Genomic DNA, 24957 nt, shown 5'->3' with positions numbered 1-24957 from the left:
CTAGGCCCTCCCTCCTACATTTCCATTACCTCCTAACAATGCAGCCAGTTTATTATCTCATCAATGGATCAATCCACTGATGAAGTTAGAGCCTTTGTGACTCAGTAACCTCTGACAGCACTACCACTACCACATGAAGCTTTTGGTGGACATGTTAGATCTAAATCATAACACATAGATATAAAAAGGGCCACAAAATAAAACCCAGGTCAGCCCCACAGTTTCACCCTTCTTTCCCACATCATCTATGCTCTGTAAAGAAATAGGGAGTCCCCTAGTCAGACCCGACTCCCTGCTTGAATGTCTTCTATATGCTTGGGAAGTAAAACAAAAAATGAACCCTGGTCTTTCATACCAGAAAGAAAAGCTACTGTTGTTTTCCTATAGTAGAATATAATGAGATGGTTAAGCCTAAAAAAACAAGCAAATTTAAAATAGTTGCAATTTAAATATTAAGTTTAGATGATTTTACATAAGAAATATGAAATAATTTTTGATATTTGAGTACATTTACTAAATTAATATGACTTCAAAACTTGTGAGGGTGGGAGGCAAGTCAACTCTAGCTATCCTCTATCTTCAAGTGTAACTTTTCTGACATAAAATGAAGAAATCCAATTTGTATTTCCAATAAATATACTTACTGAATCCAAAGGCAATCCTGATATTTTCTCTCAGAGATGTGAGCACCTAAAGGTCAGAGATCTGCGTTTTCATACTCTTTGTGGCTGTAAGCACAGTATCGTTTCTGGAAATTTGCCTTATAAATAGTTTCAGATGATTATAGTGATGTAATTTTTTTTTATTCGTTAAGTTTATTGGTACTTTTTTGGCATATAGTAGTTACATTCATTGTTGGAATCTTGTGCCTTTGCATGATGTATCTTGGTTCTTATTTTTTCCCCATACCCCTGCCCTCCTTTCACCCTCTCCACCCTTCCTATTTACAAAGACTTTGTTTCCATTTTTTTCCTTTTCTCATATTTTTCTTTTCCCTTCTTTCCTTTCCCTTTCCCTTCCCACTTCCCCTACTCCTTTATCCCTTTATAGAAATGGAATTTTCATCCCATTTATTATAACAATGGATAACACAGGTAATCTATGCTAGTATAATGTTTTGCTTTCCTTGATCTTGTTGCAAACAAGGCTTTTTTACAATATCAAAGCAGGTATTAAAACACAGAAACCTTGATGATAGGGTCATTGTTCATTCTAAAAGGCACTGAAAAATCAAGTCTGAGTTTCACCCAAATTACATATATACTTAATGTTAGACTCATTAACACACTTTGAGATCTACCTGTTAAATATACTGTATAAACTCTGATGAAGAAAATGATGCAGTAAAATTCCTGACACTTCTTCTTACACTAGCGAGATTGCATTTTACACAAAGAAATGCTTGCTGACTTCTGCTCCTGTGAATTTTGTATTAAAATCTTAAAATAATTTGACTGAAGATACAATACTATAGAGATCCCTAAGTGTGTAATAATCACCAAAATGTTTGCAGCAGCCACAGCAGGGGATTCACAGTGTCTTTTATGGTGTCAACAGTGATGCCAAGAAAACAAGAGAGGAAAAGAGCTAATGAGAAAATTCATGGGACAAACAGGCTTCATTAATTTCTGAACAGGATGCATAAATTCATTAATGCCTACATATTAATGACATGGTAATATTAATGAAGTCACGGAGTATGTATTTTCTGGAACAAATCACAGCTAATTAACCTTATATTGTCAAAATTTCATATTTGAAAGGTATATGTATTGAGACTTCTTGTGTGATATTCTCATTCCTTAGTTTGTATGTAGTCTGAATTCTTTTTTTTTTGCGGTATGGTGTATTGAACTCAGGACCTTGCACTTGCAAGGCAGGTGCAATGGCACTGAGCTAAATCCCTGGCCCCTGTAGTCTGTATTCTTTATTGTATTCTTCATAATAAAATATACATGATGTAAAGTTGAACCTTAAATATTTATCTAGTGTTATTCCTACTGACAGTGAATTAATGTAGCAAAGACTACCAGAGTGCCAATAGAAGGTAGAGATGCACTGTGCAAAAGCAGAGAAGCATTTTTCTGGAAATATGTCCAAACAAAGTGGACTCATTCAAGGCACAGGGTGCTAAGAGCCAGGAAGACTAACGCATGGCTCATCTAGGTGTCTCGGGAAGTTAACAGTATGGAATCTGAGAAGAAAATAGATACAACTGCACAGGAGAGACGGTTATTTTAGGAACTAGAGTTAGAGAGAATCAATGAGAGATAGAGACCTAAAACCTAGGACATGATACCTGCAGCCAATTCACAGGATTCCATAAAAACAGACTGAATGAAAGATATCATTTACAAATGCACGCAGTATTTTCCCAGGAATTTCCTTGAATAAGTCTACTATTGACTTATACTTGCTGTGCCACACATACTTCTAAACTTCCCAGACAGGAGACAAGAGTCTAAGTTCCCTGGCCACAGCATGTGGCTCTTGAGAAACACTGGAACTATCCTTCCAAAGACCTGCTGTGTGTGTCTGTGTGCGAGAGGGAGAGGAGGGAGGTAGAGATGGCCTACTGTGTTAAGACTGCCTTTCTCTTGGTAAATCTTACTATCTTACTTATTTATGTGAAAATTATCATCCTTAACATCACCCTCATCATTAGTGCTTACCCACATCTCTTGTTCACACTCTTCCAGCTCTGTCTCCACAGAAATAAATGTACACTGAAGTTATTAAGAATGGGAAGAACAAACTGTTTGCCCATCCTCATAATCATCTGTCCTAAAAGGTCATTTAAACATTTAATCAAACCTGTGGCCCTTTGGGGGAACAGTGTGCGTCAAGCAGTTCACACAGCATGCTGAAGCCGGGTTTTGTATCCATCTTAGGGAAGACACAAACTAAACCTACAAAAAAATCAGAACTAGGGTCATTTTCTGTCATTCAGCAAAAGAGAAAAAGCCAAACAGCTTCCTGGACTCCACTGAATTAAACCTTCACACCAATTAATGAAACCCCTATGGAAAACATCATGCCAGAATTCCCAGGACATTGACCATGTATTGAAATGTAAACTAACACCTCTGAAAAAGAGGAGGTAGGTGGGCATCCTAAATCAATATGAATTATTTGTTTTTCTGCTACTTTGGATCTGCTACACTGCTGCTCCCTTTCATAGGTACAAAGACACAAAAGAAAGCTTCTGTTTCATAAAAGTGGCTCAGACAAATGATACTCCTTAGGGTGTCAAACCCAATCTGGCAGCCAGCCCGCTTCTGCCCTCCGGTCTGTGGGTACTTTTCATTTCCACAGCTATCAGCCAGCTTCAGACCTATGCCTTCCCTCTGATGAGGGACAAAGAAAAGATCACAGTGGAAATCCTTCTGTGTGCTGCTAATAAGCCTATTTAGAGTCAATGAGAAAGCCTCATTTTGCACCAATAAAAGCCTTCAAGAGTCCTACTGAATCAGTAAAACCAAAATGTTTCTGTGTACTCCCTGTCCTCATTTTACATCAGCATGAGACTGGAAGCTCAGCAAAACACTGGGCACAGTGACCTCTAAGTTTCTTTTCTTCTCTAATGTCCTCTGATTCTCAGTGAGCCGGTGGGATTTAAATTTTATTCTGATGGAAACCTGAACCCTTCTTTGGGTTTAAATAATCTCACAGAGATCTGCCTAGTCAGCATATTTGGGGTCTTGGCCCTCGCTTGACAGAGAACCGAATATTGCTCCCACCTCACAGATTAGCTCTCGCTGCCTGTTTTCTTTCCACAAGAAATCTGGGTGGAAACACGTGTAGAGCAGATCCTATCTCTCACAGCAGTGCTAGGGAAAGCTCGTCACCATTATCTATAAAATAATCTGGTAGAGAATATGAGGTTTAAAGAAACTCAGGAGTGAACTGTCTTATAAATTATAATTCTGCAAATGATAGAGAAATACATCTGGATGAAATGTTGCTGAAAAGCTGCACATCATTTTAATTTTAATACATCAGGTCTCATCTCATATTCACTAACTAGGAGGTCAGCTTTAAGGAATCAGCAACAAATCCATTTAATATAAAAAGTTCATACTGCAAACATTTACCTCCTGATTTACTTTAGAATACTTATTTTTATTTAAAAATAAAAAATCTTATTTAATTGCTTTCATATCTTCTTAAAGTGAGTCATGTCTGTGTCATGTTAAATAAATCATTTGCACTTATTTATAATACATCGTATTAGTTTGAATGCTTTCACCTGAAAATAATAGAAAGTCCAGTGCAAAATGGTTTCAAAATTGAGAGGATTTCTAATCATCTCATGACAATGAGAGTGGGAGGGAATTTCAGGTCTGGTTGATTCAGAAGTTCAGAGTTGTCAGTAGTGACTGACTTTCCCTGTGCTTGTCCATTGTGCTATCTTCAGGGTGACTTCTCTGTCACAGGTCCAGCCACCAATTATAAATGTAACAATAACCATAAGAACAAAAAGAAAACTCCTTCAAAAGGGTCCTGGAAGACATTTCTATCTATTTCATTGATTAGAACTGTTTTACCAACTGCTTTTTTGTTTTTTTAACAAAATGCTAAGAAGTAGAGCAGTACCATTATAACAGGACCAGACCAATATGGATTAACTGAGTTACATTAGGTGTGTACCGAGTCTTTAGATCTGTTAGCCTAAACTTCTGTTAGTCACAGGTGGCTACTTTTACTTAAATTTAATGTAACTGATGTTAAATAAAACTTAAAATTCAGCTTCTCAGTTTTCACTCAATATATTTCAAGTAATCAATAGCTACATAAGCCTAGTAGTTATTCTTTTGGATGACACACATATAGAAAATAATCCTCATCACAGAAAGATTTATTGGGTATTGCTGGCCTAGAAGAAAGGGAAATTTCTTCTGTATCAGGAAGCAATATTATTTATTGTATTCTCCATGTAGAAGTCAATAAGCTTCATGCATATTACCTTCTTTAATCTCCTCAACAGTGCATTATCCCATGTTAGCTTGCTAACTAAGGGAGAAAAGGAATGCTAGAGGAACTCCTGAACTACCTCATACACCTTCAAGGAAAGGCATGATCAAGGTCTTGGTCAACATCAGAACTCTTTCCACCTGGCATAGTTATTCTGTCTGTGTGTCAATATTATTCTTTATGACATTTTTTCCTATGTTTCTCAGTTCAAAGCCACTGTCCGCCCACCCCTAAAAGAGATGGATCTTTCTCCACCCACTCCAGGTTTAAATATTCCTTGGAAGTTCTCTGATGGTCTAGTTTGTATCAATTACCCAATTTTAAACCAATCAGTTAAGGCTAAAGAGACATTGGCAGGAGATTGGGTTACAGAACAGAAATATGACTGTAGGAAGTCAACCTATGGATACTGATGAAAATTACCAGAGAAAATGCAATTCCAGAGTCCTCTTTCTCAACACATTTCCTAAAGATTGAGTGCCTCCAGGCTCTTTATCAGGCCTTCTGCAGTTTTCTCTCCACACACTTTCTGAGTCCATCTCATCCAGCTAAAATTGTCAGTGAGTGAGAGCCAACTATCTCTTTACAGCACAGCCTCTTTTTCTCATTTGCAAACTCACATAACCAGCTAACTGCTTCCCAGATACTTGCACCTGCATCTCACAGGATCCTTAAATGAGATATATCCCAAACAGATTCACTATCCTCCTCCCTAACTCCCTAATTGTTCATTATGTCAGGAATGCCCTCTCAAACAATGGCATGATTTCCCAATTCATGAATTATGGTATCATCCACGATCTGTCTTCTCCTTAATACTTGATTGTCAAGTGATAAATATATTTGTCAAAATACCTTTAGTATCCATCTACTTTTGTTCACTCCCACACTCCCATGAAGTATAGACGTCTTTATGCAGGCCACTGTCCTCTCCAGACAAATTACCATAATATCTAACCAGTCTCCCTACCTCCTGCGTTATGCCTCAACAACATATTCTCTATACTACAGCCAAAATAATCTTCCTAAAATGGAAATCCGATTGTCTCACTGATCTGCTTAAAACCTTTTAGTGCCTGTTCATTGCCTTTCAAAACAAATGTTGATCCTTTATGAAGCATATGAAATTTTGAATTCTTTTTCTTTACTTTCTTATTATTCCCTCATCTGCTCATTTCAACAGCCATATTGAACTTGTTCAGTTTTTCAAATTGCCTTCCTCTCTCTCCTTTGCTTGTCTTTGTTTCTCCCCCTACCTGCACTAACTACTGATCCTTGTTGTTTTTTCTAAATTCTGTTCATACATTAATCTCAACATAAACAGGACCTCCCTCCTCCCTTACTCTACATTATTTCTTTTTGCTCTGTGCTATTCTCCTTATATGGCACATTTCATTGAAAGGACTTTGGCTTAGTTATTCATCATTCCAATTAGACTGAAAGCCCCATGAGAGCAAGGATCACTTCTGTTTTGTTCACCGACATTCCAGCAATGTCTAGTAGACAGTGCTTGACAAAAAGTACATAATAAACTGAATCAAATTCATTCATTCATCTCATTAATATTTTAAAGGTTTCTATTTGTACTGAATGTCAACTCCCAGGCAATGAATATAGAGGAAGAAATAAACAAAGTCCCTGCCCTCATAATGCCCGTGTTCTCGAAGGATGGAGAAGTCAATAATAAACTAGTAAATAAATAATCACAATCAAGTTCACTGAATGAACACATTTGTAACTGGTATTTCTATCATATTTTCCAAGTTGTCTTTCATTATTTATCATCTCATTACAAGTAGCATGGAATTAAAGTGCTGTCCCCTCAAATACAATAAGTGCAATTTCTTAAAGTGTAATACTTTGAAGTCAGCACATTTGTAATCAAGAAACCAGATATTCCAATTCAAACCACACTCATCCACACCAATTTACATGTGTCTTTAGAACCATATTTTCATTAATTACATCACTGTGGGCAGGATTTTAAAGATAAACTACTGGATGATTTCACTTTCTTCATAAATGACAATAAACGCACTTTCAGAATTATTTGTGTTGAGCTTTGGTTTTCATTAAAAGATACCCTTCTGACAATTAAAATATCTGTTAAATGCATACTAAACTAGGCACCATATACTGTATCTGCAGGACTGTAATGAAGATCAAAAGGATTCTCAGAACTCTACTGTTGATCAGTTATTAATTTAAAAGACATATAATGCTAAGCATATCATTAATTCTGAACATATAGGTCTTTCCTACTAGCAACCTACAGACTAATAGTTTCATTTTTATAACTTGTCTTTATGAAGCATATTGTCCTTGAAGGGAAATGATTAGCATCATATAGAGCTTAACAATGTCTTAAACAACTGAAAACTAGGACACTATAGTAGGGTTTCTCTTATTTTTCTTTGTTTCTGACTTTTTATTGCTACTTAGTATTATTTCTACAAACTCTTACATTTAGTTGATACTTCACTATTTGGTCAATGGAATAAATTGGCTTTTATCTTTTTTTTTCTCATTGAGCTTATTGGTACATTTTAGGTATACAGTACAGTTACATTCATCATTGGAATCTTGTACTTTTACATGACAGGTCTTGGTTCTCATTTTTTCCCCTTATCCCTGCCCTCCCTTTACCCCCTCCTCCCTTTCCTATTTACAAATACTTTATTTCCATTTTTTCATTTTCTCATGTTTTTTTCTTTTCCCTTATTACCTTTCCCCTACCCTTCCTATTTCCCCTACACCTTTAGCCCTTTTCTTCCTATTTCACATTGCCAATTATTAGCTTTACTAATCTCAAATTTTACATAATTTTAGATCTCTTTTGCTCTATTGTACCCAATTCTTTGTTTAGCTAGGTTTGAGTAGAGTAGTTCTTTTACTTAAGTGTGTTCCTAACAATTTGGGGCTAATTCTTTTTTAATTTATCAATTCATAATTATGGGATTTCCCCCAAATTCCACAGGTTTAAAGAAATCCCTGGATAAAACTTCTTAAAAATAAATATTTATTCTGTAGTTTAAATAATAATTATTTAATTAAATTAATAATTACATTTTTCTGGTTTCTACATTTTTGTGGGGGAGAGATATCAAATTTTCCTGATATATTTGTATGATATATAGATATATCTGTATGATATAAAAATATTTGTATTATATACATATACACACACACATATATTCTTTCTGTGAACAATTTGTTTAGTTTTAATTAATTTTTTCCCACAAATAATGTTCAAATGAACAGTGAAAGGAAGACAATTTCTTCTGTTTCTGTACTTTTTTAATCTCCATGCTCTCTTCACCAGCCCCAGCCTGACAGTGTTTTTCAAATAACTGACTCTCAAAATCCTTAACTGACAATGGTTATCTGTATTTCTTTTTCCATTTCTGATCCTTACATGTACTATTCAAGAGATCATCCAGGTACATGTGCCTTCCATTCATCTATATTATAGCTAGAATCAGCTGTGTGAAGGGGGTTACAGAAATGAATCCTGAGACTCCTAAACACATTTTTGTCTGAATGGGAATTTTTCTCATTTAACTTACATTCTAATTAATGTAAGCATTTATGTACCCTTGAAGTTTACTCTAATTGCCTCTACGATTTTAACACAATTAATATCCCTAGACAAAGACTATATGAATATGACTTCCTCACAAGAAGTTTAAAAAATCTGAAACTTGGATGGCCATTAGGAAATAGTTGAACCATTCTGTCAGGAAAAAAGAAAGGAATAATCAGTACAATTCAGCTCCAAGAGCAGGAAATGTAACAGCCTTCAAGAGGAAGAGAGAGGCAAAAGAAAAATCAGGTATCATCCAGACTTCAGTTCTACCATCACCTTCATGTGAGTATAGGGCATTAGGAAACTCACTAGGCCAAATGGGCCACCATGTCTTTTTCTGAAAAGTGAAAGAATTGAGCTAAATGATCTCTGTGGACCTCTCATTTGTAATTGGAAGTACATTTATAATTGAAAATACATTTGTAATTTGGAAGTACATTTATATTTTTTTCAGCTTTAATTGAGTTTATTGGTACATTTTAGGGATACAGTACAGTTACATTCATTGTTGGGATCTTGTACCTCTACATGACAAGACTTGATTCTCATTTTTTCCCCTTACCTCTGCCCTCCCTTCACCCCCTCCTCCCCTCCCCATCTACAAACACTTTATTTTCATCTTTACATTCTCTCACATTTTTTTCTTTTCCCTTTTTACTCTTCCCCTACCCATCCCACCCTCCCTACACCTTTAGCTCCTTTTTTCCCATTTCTAAATGTTAGTAATCTTATTAGAATCTTATGTATTGTTGCAGATTATTCACACCAGGGAAACTATTTGGTATTTACACATGTGTGATTTATTTATTTCACTTAGGAGTATATCTTCAGTATGTATCCATTTTCCTATGAATGAATCTAATTTCTTGTTCTTTATGGCTGAGTAATATTCCATTTTATAGAAAAACCACATCTTCTTTATCCAGTTTCCAACGGATGGGATGGAAGTACATTTATAATTGGAAGTACATTTATAATTGAAAATACAGCTTAAGTTTTCAGAGTATTTTGGTTCTTGTCACGGAAAACTTTACAATCTACTTTTCAGATGTGGGAGATACAGATGCATCTGTATTTCTTTACATTTTGTAATTAAGATTCCCACCTTTGAATTTCCTAATCAAAACACACACACACACGCACACACACACACACACACACATATACCATGGTGCTGTATATGTATACTTTATTGATATAAATACTTATTAGATATAGCAGATAAAACACTGGGTGCTGATTTCAGTTTTTGCATTTAACAATTTATATGTAAAGTTCTATGTAGATGATCTTATGTAAGTTATCTTGAGTTTCTCAGTAATCCCCAGCACTGTGGGATATCTATTCTACTCATGAAGCTTCAGGTACTATTGCTATCACTATAAAGCTAACTCTAATATTCTCTTTTACTCAAAGTGTGGTCCAGAGTTCCCTGGCATCCAAGTCACCTGGCAGCTGGTCAAAAAATATGAAATGCCATACCCTAGACTTACAAAAATCAAATATCTGCACTTTAACAAGGCATTTGAGTGATTTGTGTGCACACTAAAGTTCTAGAGATGGTGTTACAGTTCTTCTCAAACTGTTTTTTGACATAGGTGTTTTCTTTTCTTTATGGGAATTAATAAATGAATGAACTAATTACAATTTAACACAGTGAATTGCTGTAATAGTGTCACTGATTATAGAGCCTAGAAGTTTACAGTCAATAGTTTCTCCTATTTTGTTTTTCTGAACACAATCCCAGTTCTAGTCTTACAAATGGCTGGGAAACAAGCAACTGCATGAGAAGATTTTTGCTTTTCCTGACTAAATAGCAAAAATCACTTATGCAATTGAAAATCAATATGAATAATATTAAAGTATTTAACTGTCTTCAGTAGGGTTGGGTAACAACCAATCTGTTATTTTTGTGTTGCTTTGTATCTGGTGATTATTCAATCTTGGAGTGCATTGCATCATACAGTAAAGCATCATAACAACAAACAAGGATATGCTTTTCAACTATGTAATAAAAATTCTTAAACAAGTATGTAACCAAATAAATTAAGGATATAAATGTCAAGGAAAAATTCAAATAAAAGATATCAGGATTCTAGTTGCAGTTGTGATTTTTTAAAAAAAATAATTCACTCTGCTGGTTTCTAGTTTCTTTACCTAGAGGATTGGAAGAATGATTTAAATTTTATATCCCAGCTCTAAATTCTGAAATCAATGCCTGTTTTGTCATCTCAGATGCACCTATTGAAATTCAATATGAAATCTCAGAAATGGCATAAATAAGTCATTCAGGGATTTTTGCTGTTTTATTTGCCAAGGACAAGAGCACATGGGCCACTGGCCACCTCACAGTGCTAATGTAAAGACATTTTTGCTGACAGAGTTTTATTGTAGACAAGGGACGAATGGAGATGCCAGCACACATTTTAATTCAGGGAAGATTATCTTGATTTCCTTTCATTCTGAATCATCAAATCAAATTGTGGAAATCTACTCTCATTGGTAACTACCCAATTCGTTCATATCATACCCACGAATCGTAGGTGAGGGGAGCAAGCTTCCACCCTTTACATCCTTCTAAAGCAGACTAGGATTGCTAAGAGGTAGTTACTCCTGAAAAGTTACCTAGTTACTCTGGCACTAGAAAATAAACTGGCAGGCCTTTCTAGGAACTAATTATTGAGCCTGCTATTTGGTTCACTGACAAAATTGCTTGTTTGTGGGGTGAGACATATTTGTGCATTGCTTTTTCCATTACCGCTACTTCTATCATCATAAATAAGAATCAATAGGCCATTCTGTGTAGCATATGCTCATCACCATTTAGTATCTGAGTGTCAGTTTGTATGCAGGCCAAGCTGCAGTGCCCCAACCTCCTGGCTGAGGATTAAAACTCAGCAGACACAGAAAGACTTCACATTCAACAGGCAATGTGTATGTCTTTGTGACATTCTTGAAGTCAAGGGAAATTTGTTTTTTGTGTTCATCACTACGGCATAGTGCCTGGCACATGGTGAACTACTCAAAGGAAATCTGTAAGTGAATAATGATGAATAAATGAGTGGATGAAGGAAACAAAGGAAGATTCAAGGGTGGTAGATGGAACCAACTGGATTGAGTGGGTCGGTCAAAGGATCTTGTTTAGATAAGAGCAGGGATATTTCCAATTCATGGTGGAGAAATAAAGGCGAAAGGCACAGTGTGAGCCAAGAGAGAGCCTATCTGTGAGGTGAGAGCTGAACGACACCTACTCAGGTTCCTTCGGTACTCATTGTGTATTGCTCGTTAGAGAAGATGGAATGGAACTGACAGTCACCAAAAGACTCAAGCACCACCTCTGAGGGAAAAGTCTGCCCTCCTCCTGAGAACCTTGCTGGACAAAATAATGTCAGATAAAGGAGAGTTCAAAGAAAAGACAAAAGGAAGTAATGAAAGGGAACCACGGAAGGGGAGTAGAGGGTGAGGCCCAACTAGGGAAATAGGTGAGTGAAAAATGTGTAAAGACAGAGAAGGGATGAGACACGCTCAAGGAGTCTGTGGGTGTGAGTTCTGGGAGTGCAAAGGCATTAAGGCTGAGAGTAGAACGAGGGAAGGGAGCGAGAGGCCAGATAAACATCTATAAAATAACACCCATCACTGCCGATAACAAGTATGAGTCCTTTTTCTGTTCTTGAAAAAGACAAAGGGAATTTTAAGCAGGATTAAGTAGTGGTAGCTTTCAGAACTCAGCAGCTCTCAGAAGCAATAATAACTACATAAATAGCTAAGTGGATGGTAGGAATTACCTCACTTGGAATTTGGCCAGCATATCAAAAGTTAGCAGTACTGTCACATCTTTCTGAAAGCTTTCCTGAGATGTTAGAGGAGAATCATCTCAAAAAACTGTCTGAACTGAGTTAATGTTAGGGAGAGGATGCTCCTCACGTCTTGAAAAATGTTCTGTCTCCTGAAATTAGCAAGACAGAAACCCAACCCTGCTAAGAAGCACTCCCTTATCCATGTAAATATATTTCTAGCATTTCTCCCAGTGAAAGTTAATAACTAACTACATTCAGAGATTACCAAGGCCTAATGGAAAATTTTACTAAACACAAATAACCTGAGAATGATGCTTTAAACGTGGAGGGAAAGAAACTTGTAGATCTCTTGCTCTCAGAGAGTTCCTTAATTTTTCCTCATTAAAGATGAACATTTTCAGGCCAAATTTAAAAATTCTCACGCCTTGGGCCACTCTACATGTGAATAGCCTATAAACTTACTTCTTATACTTTCTCTACATGCTCCCTCCTCCCTCCCTAAATGAGATGAAAACTAAGTATTATAGGAATTTGGGGCACAAATGTTTTCTCTTGTTATCTGGAAATTTTTATATGTTACTATATAAAAAAAAAATTAATTAGAACTTTTCATTATTTCTTTGTTTTCTGCCCAGAGACAAGATATTTTGGGATACCTCACAATGGAATTTACACGAAAATCTTTTTACTGACCCAGTTTACTAAGGGTTAGTTTGCTCTAGCATTTGGAGTAAACACCATTTTCACTGCACTAGAAATAGTCCTAATTGGAAAAATTATTACAATTACAGCATCACCCAAATAAATCAAAGGGATCCAAAGCATACTTGCTATAAAATCTAGATTCTACATACCAATTCAGTATTTATAACTGTAGTATGTATCTAGTGCATGCTGTTTACAGATGCCAAAGAGAGTTGTTTACCTAAATTTACCTGGAAAATATGAGTTTATGAAACTGGTTTTTTCTGAAATGTATTTAAAGATTATATGATTGTATACGATTGGTTAACAACTCGTGTCCTACCCATTTGTTATGTGTATGCAGGCATGTATGTGTGTCTACAGTGGCAGGAAATTAGTACCAACGTACATGACAAGGGCATAAATATATACACACACACAGACACACACACACACGTTCATAAAATTAGTATAGTTCCATTATTACAGTCCAAACAAGATTTGAATGTGTAGAAGACCAAACAATAATGTTCAGAACTCAGAATTAAGCACAGTAAGTACAAAAACACATATCAATGAAAAACTCATTCTCTGTGTACACGTCTTCTACAAATCTATAAATTGGCTCCTCTTTATTTCCCATTATTCCCTAACTGCATCTCCAACGAGCCAGCTCCCTTGCTGTTCTCTCACCTCTATGATATGCCCTACTCCCCACCTTTGGCCTGGGGACACACCTTCTCCCTCATCTCTTTCCTAAATTCTTCTTATTAAACACCTCTTCCATGAAACTGTGGACTTTACAATTTCAATTTACAGTCATATATTTTTCTGAACTTCTTTAATATCTGTATCCAAATTTAGCACTTAATCATGGAATTTTCTTCTCTGGTTATGTATATATTTGTATGTATTTTTTCCCCCAATTAAATCCCACTGTTCAGACATAACACTGCGCGGTTAATGCCTCTTCTTGAAGTTTCCTCAAGATCCTGCTCCACGCTGAATTTTTTGTTTGTTTGTTTGTTTGTCATCTCTAAAAAGTTCTCTTCTTTCCCTTTTACCTGAAAACATGTTTAAACAGACCCTGTCCATTTAAAACCTTCATTTTTGCTTTGTTCTCTAGCTTTCTTACCTTACCTACTTTCTTTCTTTGCCAAACTTCTTGAAACTGTATCCCCACCCCACCCTGGTGAACCTATCATGGCTCGGTTGTTTCTATAGTACTTTTTATCCCTCAGCCTGGTCTCTCTTCAGCTTTGCAACTCTGACACCTTTTTCATCCCTAGAGACTAATAACAACCTTGATGCCGTTCATCTCCCTTCCATAAATCCACTATTCTGTTTCCTTTCCTTGCTCCTCCTTTTGAGGCTCCTGTTATCATCCTTCATCTTTTCTGAGTCTCCTATAACAACCACATCTCTACTCTTGTCTTTTAACATCCAAGACTCTATCTACAATGCCCTTATTTGGACTTTCAGGGAACTCCTTGTAGGGCCCAGACCTTATACTGCCATCTGCTGGGTAGTTCAATGTGGTTGTGTCAAAATCCGAGTCAAATTAGTTCCCAAGCATCTACTGTTAATTAGCTTTCTCTGCTAATTCATTATATCACTGTTTTCCTAGACCTCACTTTAAAATGTAACACTCAGAACCTCCATTCCTTACTATCCCTACCCCAGTGCCATCACACCCCATGTTTTATAAATACTATGTGTGTATCCCATGCCTAACCTGCACTTGCATAGATGCAGATGGATTGAATGAGTCCTGGCTCTTTTGTAGCCTTGAATCCAACTTCTCCTCACACTTTTGCCAGAAGAGTCTTCTTGAAACAGGTATCTGGGAAATTTTCTGTAGGAAAAGCCCTATGTCATTCTGTCCTGTAGGTAGGATAAAGTCCAAATTCATCAAATCTGGAACTTTTAGAAAGAACTTCAAGACCATTCATAACCTACATCTTCAGCTTCTTCTGCCTCAAGCTCTCTTTGCAGCGTGATTCTCTCACTCCAGCTTCTCAGGACTGTTTTTTTCAACACTTTGCACAAAAGGGGCTCATGTGGACTCTAGGTCCTGAAATGTGCTGCCTCGTGTCTTCAGATGAGCGGCAACTTTGCATGGCGGCAACATTTCACCCCAAACATGGACTTCTAGGTAGATTATCCTGAGATTACACAAACTACTTGCCAACCTCTCTCATAGCTCCACTCAGCCTGCCTCCCTCCCACCTCTGCCCCTCCCGCCATTCCTGCTAAGCACATCTCAACATCTGGAAGGATATGTTCATTTCCATGTTTTCTTTCTCAGTGTTGCTTCCCCATATCCCATGACACTCAAATTAAAGTCCTTTCAGCATAGACTTTGTCTTTCTTAACTCACCACAGTTACTGAGCAATACCAGTCACACAGCAAACCTAAAGTCAGTTCTTTCCCTGTATGGCACCTATTTTCTCATCTCCGTCTTCTTTCTGATTATATGTATGCTCATTTAGCATATTACTTCTCTTATTTGAACAGCTATTTCCAAAGGAATTCTGGTAGAGGGAAAAGGTGATTTATCAAAAACAGTTGGGGGAGGGATGAGGTAAAGCAGTGTTAACAAACATGTTCCAACAAGCTCAGAGCCAGGATTTAGCTCAGTGGTTCTGCCACCTGCCTCAAAAGTGCAAGGGCCTGAGTTCAATCCCTGGTACCAAAAAAAAAAAAAAAAAAAAGTTCAGATTTTGTGGGCTTCAGTGTAGAGGATTTATGCATGTTTGTTATGCTTATCCCTAATATTTTGTTTTTTCATCCTGCCATAATCAACTTTCTTGAAATATAATTTTCAATGTGTTAGTTTAATAAAGATAGATATTATGCTGCCCTTATATCTGCAATCTTGCTAAGGTTACTATTCAGAGGAAAGAAAATTTTTTAATTCCTAATTTTATTTCAAATAAATACAGTTTAATTCTGACATCAAAAAGGATAATTGAATATCATTATTATTTTTAAGGATAAGTGACAGAAAGTAAAGCATTGAAAAATCAGAACTACAACTGCTATGTTCAGATAAAAAAGTATTATAGGAACATGGATTAAAATAGTTGAAAAACACTGTCAAATAGCAACACAGATTCATTATTCTTACTACATTTTAACTCATAGAGAGCAACAGTAAGTCTTGTTTGTCTGTATCCCATCAAAACTAATAAAATCCTGTCCCCAAAGTTGACACTTAACATTACTCAAACATAACTGAAAAACTCCAGCATTGTACACATGAGTATATGTTCAGTAAATATTTGTAGACTGATAGTAAGAACCAATGAGAAAAACTAAGTTTATTGAAATAGCAGTGAGGGCACAGTCAGCTTTGATGAGAAACCATGACAAAAGACACAAGGAAATAGAAAAAAATCCTCATCGTTATTCATACACAAAATGTCATTTATCAGATACTGCTAAGACAAATGTGCAAGGAAAACATTTAAGTGGCTACCTGTGCATTTCTTTATGTGACTGTTTCTTTTTCCATGTGATCCTAATTTGCATCCAAAATTCTCCTCCCAAAATTCTGCGAACCATACATTTCTTCGATTATTGGCAAGAGTTCGACTTCTAAAGTATCGATCAAATCCTATTTTAAAGAAGAAAGGAATTTTAATATGCTTCCAAAATCACAATTAAAATCACCTTTTTGAATAGACATTGTGTTGTGATCAATATATGTAACAAAATAGTCCAGAAATAAGGATTCTCTTATGATGAAAGTCAAGGAGGCTCAGCGGATGACACTCTTCCCCAGCACCTTGCTGTAGACCAAGCACCATAGTGAAGCCCACTGTCAATGTCTCCTACGACTTCTCCCTCCACTCTGAACCTCCCAGGGACAGCAACTAGGGCCTCACACCTGATCCTAAATGTTCAGGTTCCAATGCATACTTTTCCAATTTCTTTCCCTCATGGATCAATGTTCTAGAATTTCCTGTTTCCATCTACTTCAAGGTGTACCTCTCCTGTATGTTCCATTTTTCAGCTAATTTGATAAAGCATTTGGTACCAATGTAGCCTTAAAGAATCATGGCAAGTGAGCAAAAGTGTTAACTTGCTCATGTAACTATATCGTTAGAGGGAGGCCACCTGGAAATAGTGCTTTACTCCAAAAATAATGTTAAAGATAGAATTAAGTCACTGTCAAGATTATTGGAAATGATATTTTGAGGGACTGACTTTCTCAGGAATGCTCCAACTCTTTCCTCTTGAATTTATTTATCCACAGGATCAACCACACACGCATTCATTTTTATAAATCAAATATTTTTCCTCCAATCACATTATAACCCTCTTCCTTAAAGGAAGAAAACCCCCATAAAACATAAAAGAGTACCTATTACATTATATGATGGGTTACATAAACACTGTATTAACACTTTCATCGACAGATTTGAAAATTCCGTTCAGAATCAACAGTAGGAACTATGTTTAATTTTATTCAGATACTCCAGTTGTGCCTTTGAGTTTTGATCCAATCAGGTTAAACCAAATTCCCCCATGGTGCATCCTTACCATCAATTGATGCCCTTTTCGGTAAAATTGTCACAGCCCCTTCTGCAATCTCTTCCTGCTGATAGACAGGTGCTATTTTGGATCCCCAGCTATCTGAGCCAATCCAAAGAAAATGCCCACTTTGGTTTAATTTTTTTGCTGCTTCCAGTATCCTCCTATAGGAACAATAATAAAAAAGCATACTACATTTATCAAGAAGCACTACAATTTTAAACGTTCTAAGACCAGTGCCATGATTTGAATTTTACATATCATTGAAACTTACTTCCCAAGGTCACGTGTTATTGGTTTGGAGATACAGTTCTCGACAGGTAATTACATGTACCTAACATCATGAGGTCGTGGCTACCATGAGAGCAATTAGTGGCTTTCTAAGGGGAGGGGGAGAACCAAGCTAGAAGCTGCTCTTTCTCACCAGGTGATGCTCTCCATGGTTCAACCCTCACCAAACGCCATGCAGATTTCAGTGCTATGTGCTTGGCTTCCAAAAGCATAAGCTTAAAAAAAAAACTTCCTTAATTTTTAAATTACCCAGTCTACAGTACTCAGTTATTGCAACATAAGGCAGACTAAGACATCCAGCTTTAGAAAGTTAAATATACTCAGTAGGTTACTGTTAAACAATTAGTCAATCATTCTAACTGCTGGAGCCTTATCGACTCCTGAAGGAAATACAGCATAGGCTTTAGCTCCGGTACATGTTAATTAGCCTTCTCCTTCACCTCCTTCCCAGCACTCTGTCTATCATCCTTATTTGTCTCATCTCATACACTCCCAGGTTTTACTCTACAGGCATTTTAGACGTGGAAACTAGAAGTCTGTTTTGTCTACTGTGAAACGCAGTCATAATTGCAGGGGAACTTAGCAATTCTGGTGAAATCTCACAAGATTTTACAATGAACATGAAGTATGTTTGACAAGGTGTGGGGCACAAATCTGATCCTTTATATACAAGAAAAATAGTCAACACCTGATATCATCCTCATTGGCAAACATAATCACTGCTCGAGCATTAGGTGTTTCTAACAGGCGTTTGATAATTTTTTCAAATTCTCCAGGTCTTGGTTCACGTGGGATTTTCTGTGATTGAGCAATGCAAACACCACCTATTTAAAAAAAGAGAGAATTTAGAAAGAACACTTATTTAGCGAACACTTGAATATCAATGAAATTAACTATTTTATAAAAGTACACAATTCAGTAGAGGATATAGCTTGTCAAAGTATTTGTTATTCTCACCTACTAAAATTAATCATTTGCTTGCATTAAAATATATGCATCAAATGACATCAGTTTCTTAATCATAGATGAGCTTTTTGCTGCTTTTATTAATTAGTATACTTCATTTAAAATTAATTTCATTTTATTGCTAATAATACTGCAGTAAGATCCTCATGCCTCAGCATAATATGTCAATGAGACAAAGTCTTCAAGGCTGTGGAAGGCACAGACAAGTCTCAAAGATGCAAATCCTCACTTAACATATGTCTCCACCACAAAAATCAAACTGGCAGAATTACATCTTTGGGGGGGTGGTACCAGGGATCTAACTCAGGCCTTTGCACTTGCGAGGCAGGCAGCAGAATCACTGAGCCAAATCCCTGGCCAGAATTAGATCTTATATTACAAGAGAAAGAAAGAAAAGAAAAAGGAAGTAAGTCGTAAGGGGGCAGGGGGAGACAGGGAGATAGGCAGAGAGGGAGGAAGAAAGGAACTCTTCTTTTTACCTCTCCTTCACAGAAACTGGGCTAAAAAAGGTTTCAAAAAGATCTCAAGAAAAAAATATTTGTTTCAGCTGGTACACATCTATGATGCCAGAACCCTGGAGGCTGAGGCAAGAGGGTCGCAGTATTGGGGCTAGCATGACCTACACATTCATACTCTGTCTCAAAAAAAAAAAAAAAAAGAAAGATTAAAAAAAATCTGCCTCTGGGTTTCAGTAGGAGGAATTTCTTCCGCTGCAGTGGAGCAGAGAGATAGCAAGCTTATTCTGATACTAGAAGAAAACTCAGTATTAGCAATAGGTTTCCACTGCATTATAGTTTAAACAGGCTTTTCAGTGTCTTCTGAGAATTAAACCACCATTTACAGCACTGCTTCAGTAGGCAAAGGCATTTTTACTTCTGAACAATTGACAATACATTCAGTCATTCATCTATAATTGGATGCCATTGGATGTTATGCATTGGGCTTAAAGGTAAGAATACACAGTCTAATTCAGGAGATACTATCTTGTCTGGGAGATAGGCATTACAATAAATTATCAAGGAATATAGGATAAATTACAGAATTAACAGTATACCATATAATGGGAGCACAGAGGAAGGAGTAACAAAAATACTTAAAAGAGCTAGATTTGTGGAACATTCCTGGTAGTCCTCGAGGTATGAAAGAACCTAACTTGATCATGGCTTATAGTAGAAACTGGCTGGGGCTAAGGTTAGGAAAAATAGCAGATCCGAATTGAGAGTGACACTTTAGTCATGTCAAATGCTATAGGCTGAATATTCATATGTGTAAACTTAATCCCTCGTGTGGTAGTATTAGGAGGTGAGATCTTAAGGAGGGGGTTAGGTCATGACAATGTTACCCTTATGAATGAGATTAGAGCTTCTAGTTAAGAAGAGCCAGTAAGAACACACCAAGAAAAGTACTCTCTATGAATAAGGAAGATTGTCCTAGTGAACGGGCCTGGGAAGGAGTGATCACAAATTCTGAAAGAAACCTTTGGAACTTTCAGAGATATGTTGAGAATTATGTAGAATGTCTTTACAAATCAACAAATAAACCACAGTGAGTGGGAAAATTAGGCAGTGGCAGAAAATTAGGTAATGGTAGAAACACGGAATCTGTAACACTCTCTAGAGAACAAAAGCTGTTTCCAAATGACTGGCCTTTTAATTAAATTGTCATGATTACTTAAGCATCCCATTAAAGACACGCTATAGCCTGAGCATTGTTCTGAAATGACTAGTGGCTCTAGAGCTAAAGGAATTGAAAATTAAGAATGTTTTATTATGACTATTTCAGATGAGGCAAACAGGTAATCAAGACACATGGTTTTGTCTGAACCTACCGATTGATTTATTCACTAAGGATCTATTGTACCTTTTTGTCTATAAAAGGCTGAGTTAGCTTGGTTGGATTTTTAACAGTCTACATCCATTTCACTTTTTTTTCTATTTCTTTTCTTCAACTTATATTTGTATTTCCCAGGAAAAAGACACTGCACAATTCATTGATTTCAGATAAATACCGTAGAGATCCAGTTCCACATGGCATCTTCCTGTTTGGTGACTTGCAAGTACTTGATTAAGTTTTAGACTGGTTACTTTTCAAGTGATTGGAGATAGAAGATTAGCTTGCACTGTTTAGCCCCGAAACTCATTCACACTGCCTATCTTCACATCAGTCAAAACCAGTAATACATCCATAAGCCTTCATGGTCTGCTATGTTTCAGGAGTTACAGGTATTCAAAGATTGCTTGTCTTCAGCAGTATTATAAGATAATTGACTGACAAGATGTGCACATAAGAAGAGTCAGACAAGAACTTTAAAATTAGACAAAAATGAAAGAACAAATGGTTATCAAAATGCATTAATAATTAGTGACATCCTCCTAAATAGTCCTGTGACTTCATGCAAATCAAGGGTTATTACATCCTATTCAAATTTGGCTTAAAAATCCAGTGAAATTCAAACATTCAGTCCTAGATAAAATGCATCTTTTATATAATATTTAACATCTATTGTTTGACTTCTTAAAGAAACTGTCTTGATTTCAACTTCTGGAGTGGGCAAGAAGAAGAGAAGCTAGCCTTCATCAGAGAATCTGTCCATTGCATCTATTTCTCCATATCCCATTCTGAAAGATTTCTTATTGTGTACAATTCAAGTGACACTAACTTTGCTATTCTGCAAAAAATCAATTTTTAAAGCTTAGCACTTAGGGAAAAAATACTGCTTGGAAGAATTTATAATTGATTGTTTTCTAAAGTTTCCTGTGTGGTTTCCTTGTAGTCTGTAGTTTTTCTCTTTTTGATTATTTAACAATAATTAAAGATCACATGCTGAATTGAACTCTTTGTGTATATTAGACACAAGACACTCTCATCTCCTCTATGGTACTCTTGTTATGTCTAAAGGCTGCGCTCGAAGTTTGGTATTATCACTATATTCTGATGATGAAGCAGAACAGAAAAAAAAGCAGCTTGCAAAAAGCTGAAACCCAGGTTTAAAGCCAGAGCTATCTGATTCTAAATCTAGACTTCTTCCAACATCTTGTCCATCCATAATTGACTTTATGTATAACTTAGTGGTTTAGTGGCTGCAAATGCTGCTTCACGAATAAGATAAAGAAAATTTAAAGACTCATTTAAAAAACCCAGCAGGTTGTCCCTTATAAGTCTAATTGACAGCTACATAAATACAGGACTTTTATTGACTACTAAGAAATTAATTATGACACTTAGGACTCATGTGGATTATAGAACTGACTTAAACTTCTTCAGCCTATAGCCAGTCAACCCTAAAAACTTTCCAATCATTTTTGTAAATACATGTCCTCCAAAGAATTTCCTGAGGTCTCTCTTCTATTTCACATTTGTACTGCAGCAATCTCAATAATTGTATTTTTATTTTGTTTTGTTTTTACCTTTTCCCCTCTTATCCACTAGAACTCCAGGATTACTGGACCTTGTCTTTCACACTTACTGCTGTACCTGCAATAGTAGCCCTATGCTTAGTACAGAGAGATTTTAACAAATACCATTGAATGAATAAATGCAAGACTTGTGAAAAGCCCTGCTAGGATAGAGAAATAGAAATGATGCAGTCTTTCTTTCACTGACCTTTCAGTCAAGCAGAGAAACAATCAACTGCATATATGTTTTAAAATAAGTGTCATTATAAGAAATTTTTTAAATGGGACCCTGGTAATTCAGAGGCAACTACCACTGAAATAATAGCTTTTATTATCCCATAATAGCTTTTATTATCCCATGAATTAAAATACCACCTAGTCTTTGGTGTATTCAGTTGTGGAATGGCATTACAATTTACAATTTGTTCTTATTGATAATACAGGAGCAAATTTGTAAACAGTCTCATTGTAGAATTTTCACCTCTTTAGAAGACTGAGGAATAATCTGACATCCCAAGACGGAACACAAAGGGTCGGTATGTGTTGATTCATTAGTGTAAAGAGAGAGTGGAGTGGGGAAGGAAACAGAGTTAGTGTCAGAAGACCCACAGGTGAGTACACTGTGAGCTCAGGCAAGTCCCTCGTTTCTCATTTTTCTCATCTCTGTGAAAAGGTTCATAATATTTCCCAGGGATGCTGTGAAAATTCCAATTAAAAAGAGTAAAGTTTTAGACAAATGTGGCAATTATTATTACTGTTAATAACAATAATAATAATAACCAGGCAAGCATCAACACCCACATGCTTGAGGGGAGGTAGTTGATCTTTATACCTAAGAAATGGAATTTTCAACAGATCCACTTCTTGAACCCTTCACTAGTCTTTGCAAATATCATGAAATATCTTAAATTCTCAGAAGTAATATTTTCTCACTCACCTATGCTAATAAATAAAATATCTGTATTTGATTAGGACAATTTCAGGGTGAGAAAATAAGCAAAGTTATTTACATTCTTTTATCGACCCCTAAACTCCTATCCCTAGAATCCAAGTCATCATTAGGAGGGAGCCCATCAATACTTTTAAAATTTCTATTCAAGTTCAGTATTTAATTTGTTAAAATAATAAAAGAATAGTAACAAGTATTAAATGACTAAGGAGCAAACACTTAAGCAAAAGGTTTGTTTTTTTTTTAGAAACAAAACATATTTCATTTAAATATCGGTGGCACCTTATTAAGAGCTAAATTTCTGAAGTGTTGAGATGATACTATTAGAGAGTTGGAAATGCATGAAATTTGCCCTAAGTGTCTACCATGAGGAGGTTTGGGGAGAAGCCAGGCTGAGCAGAGAAGAAACCCAAATGGCCTAGGTGCAGTGGTAGGCCCTCAGCAAGACAGGGACCTTTGAGACTAGAATGGCTTTCAAAGTTGCTTTGAAACAGGCCACAAAGGCCAGGCATATATTTTCATTTCAATCAGTATGATTAATTTTATGTGTCCACAGGCTTGACTGAGCCACAGGCTCTCCAGATAGCTGGTTAAATATTATTTCTAGGTATATCTGTAAGGTTGTTTCTAGAAAAGATTAGCATTTGATTGATGAACTAAGTAAAGCAGATGGTCCTCCTTAGTTGAGCCAGCATCATTTAATCCAATGAAGGTCAGAATGGAACAAAAACTTTGGGAAAAGGCTGTACATCAAGTTGATCTAACTGCTTGAACAAGAACAGAGATCTTCTGCTCTCAGTGCATCTGGTTCTCAAACATTAGAGCAAAACTGTGTGCTCTCCCAGGTCTCCAGCTTGCAAATGTTAGATCATGGGACTTCTCAGAGTCCCTAATTATGCATGCTACTTCTTATAATCATCTAGATAGATAGATAGATAGATAGATAGATAGATAGATAGATAATCATTTCTTCTATTTATCTGGAGGATGCTGACTAATACAATCAGTCATTGCACATGGCCCTGGGAAGGTAAAAAGTTGGCTTTGAACAGAAAGCTTTTTGTAGCCAGATCATACTGCACAGGGCTGAGAGCTGGCAGCTGGCAGCCTAAAACGGTCCCAGGGGTCTACAACCATACCACCCTGAACGCACCCAATATCATCTAAAACAGTCCCAGGGTTAGGGATAACAGGCTTCTCACTGACTGTTGAAGGGGGATTCACTGTATACACAAGGTGAATTTTGTAGAGAAATAAAGATATTGCATCTCTGAAATAATAGCATAAATCAAACAATTAATGGAATATTATTGTATAACATTAAACTCTTTTTCCAAGGAGACTTATTACCGAAAGAGAGGCAATCTCTAGGAACAGAACAAAACTGGAATTGTAACCTACACAGATAAGAGAATTAGAGCCATAAAACTCCCAGTATTTCAACAGAGAAGTTTCGTAAAAACAATCTAAAAGGATAAAGAATGTTGCTTTTACTTGTTGCTTTTTTTAAGACAAAAATATTTATTAATAATGTAGTAGGAGGAAAATTAAACAAAAAGCAATGCCACAGCACCAAGTTCCAACTGTGAAAGAAATCAAGGATTAACTTATTAGGATGAAATCACTTACAAAGCTGGGTATAGAATACTAAATGTAATTTTTACAAAGCATAACTATTACCAGTTTCTCAAGATGGTTCACAATTTCCAATTTCTGGGGACCTGATCAGATTTATGTAGGACTTAATTTGATATATTGAATATATATATATATAT

At 36.3% G+C, this 24957-nt stretch overlaps 1 protein-coding gene across 7 annotated transcripts in view; it reads right to left on the bottom strand.

Moving 5' to 3' along the window:
• Grm8 (glutamate metabotropic receptor 8) overlaps window positions 1-24957 on the bottom strand; it is a 796352-nt gene that overhangs the window by 430223 nt on the left and 341172 nt on the right. For all 7 annotated transcript variants that reach the window (XM_010633426.3, XM_033757950.1, XM_033757948.1 and 4 more), the window contains 3 exons: window positions 18561-18696; window positions 17591-17745; window positions 16524-16661 (listed from right to left, as the gene is read on the bottom strand). In XM_010633426.3, coding sequence (XP_010631728.1) covers window positions 16524-16661; window positions 17591-17745; window positions 18561-18696 — 429 coding nt within the window. The remainder of the gene's footprint in view (window positions 1-16523; window positions 16662-17590; window positions 17746-18560; window positions 18697-24957) is intronic.

Source organism: Fukomys damarensis, unplaced genomic scaffold, assembly GCF_012274545.1.
Source record: "Fukomys damarensis isolate Sample0158 unplaced genomic scaffold, DMR_v1.0_HiC HiC_scaffold_4, whole genome shotgun sequence".
NCBI classification, from domain to species: Eukaryota; Metazoa; Chordata; class Mammalia; order Rodentia; family Bathyergidae; genus Fukomys; species Fukomys damarensis.
Note: the sequence above shows the minus strand (reverse complement) of the source record. Positions and strands in the feature narration are given on the sequence as shown.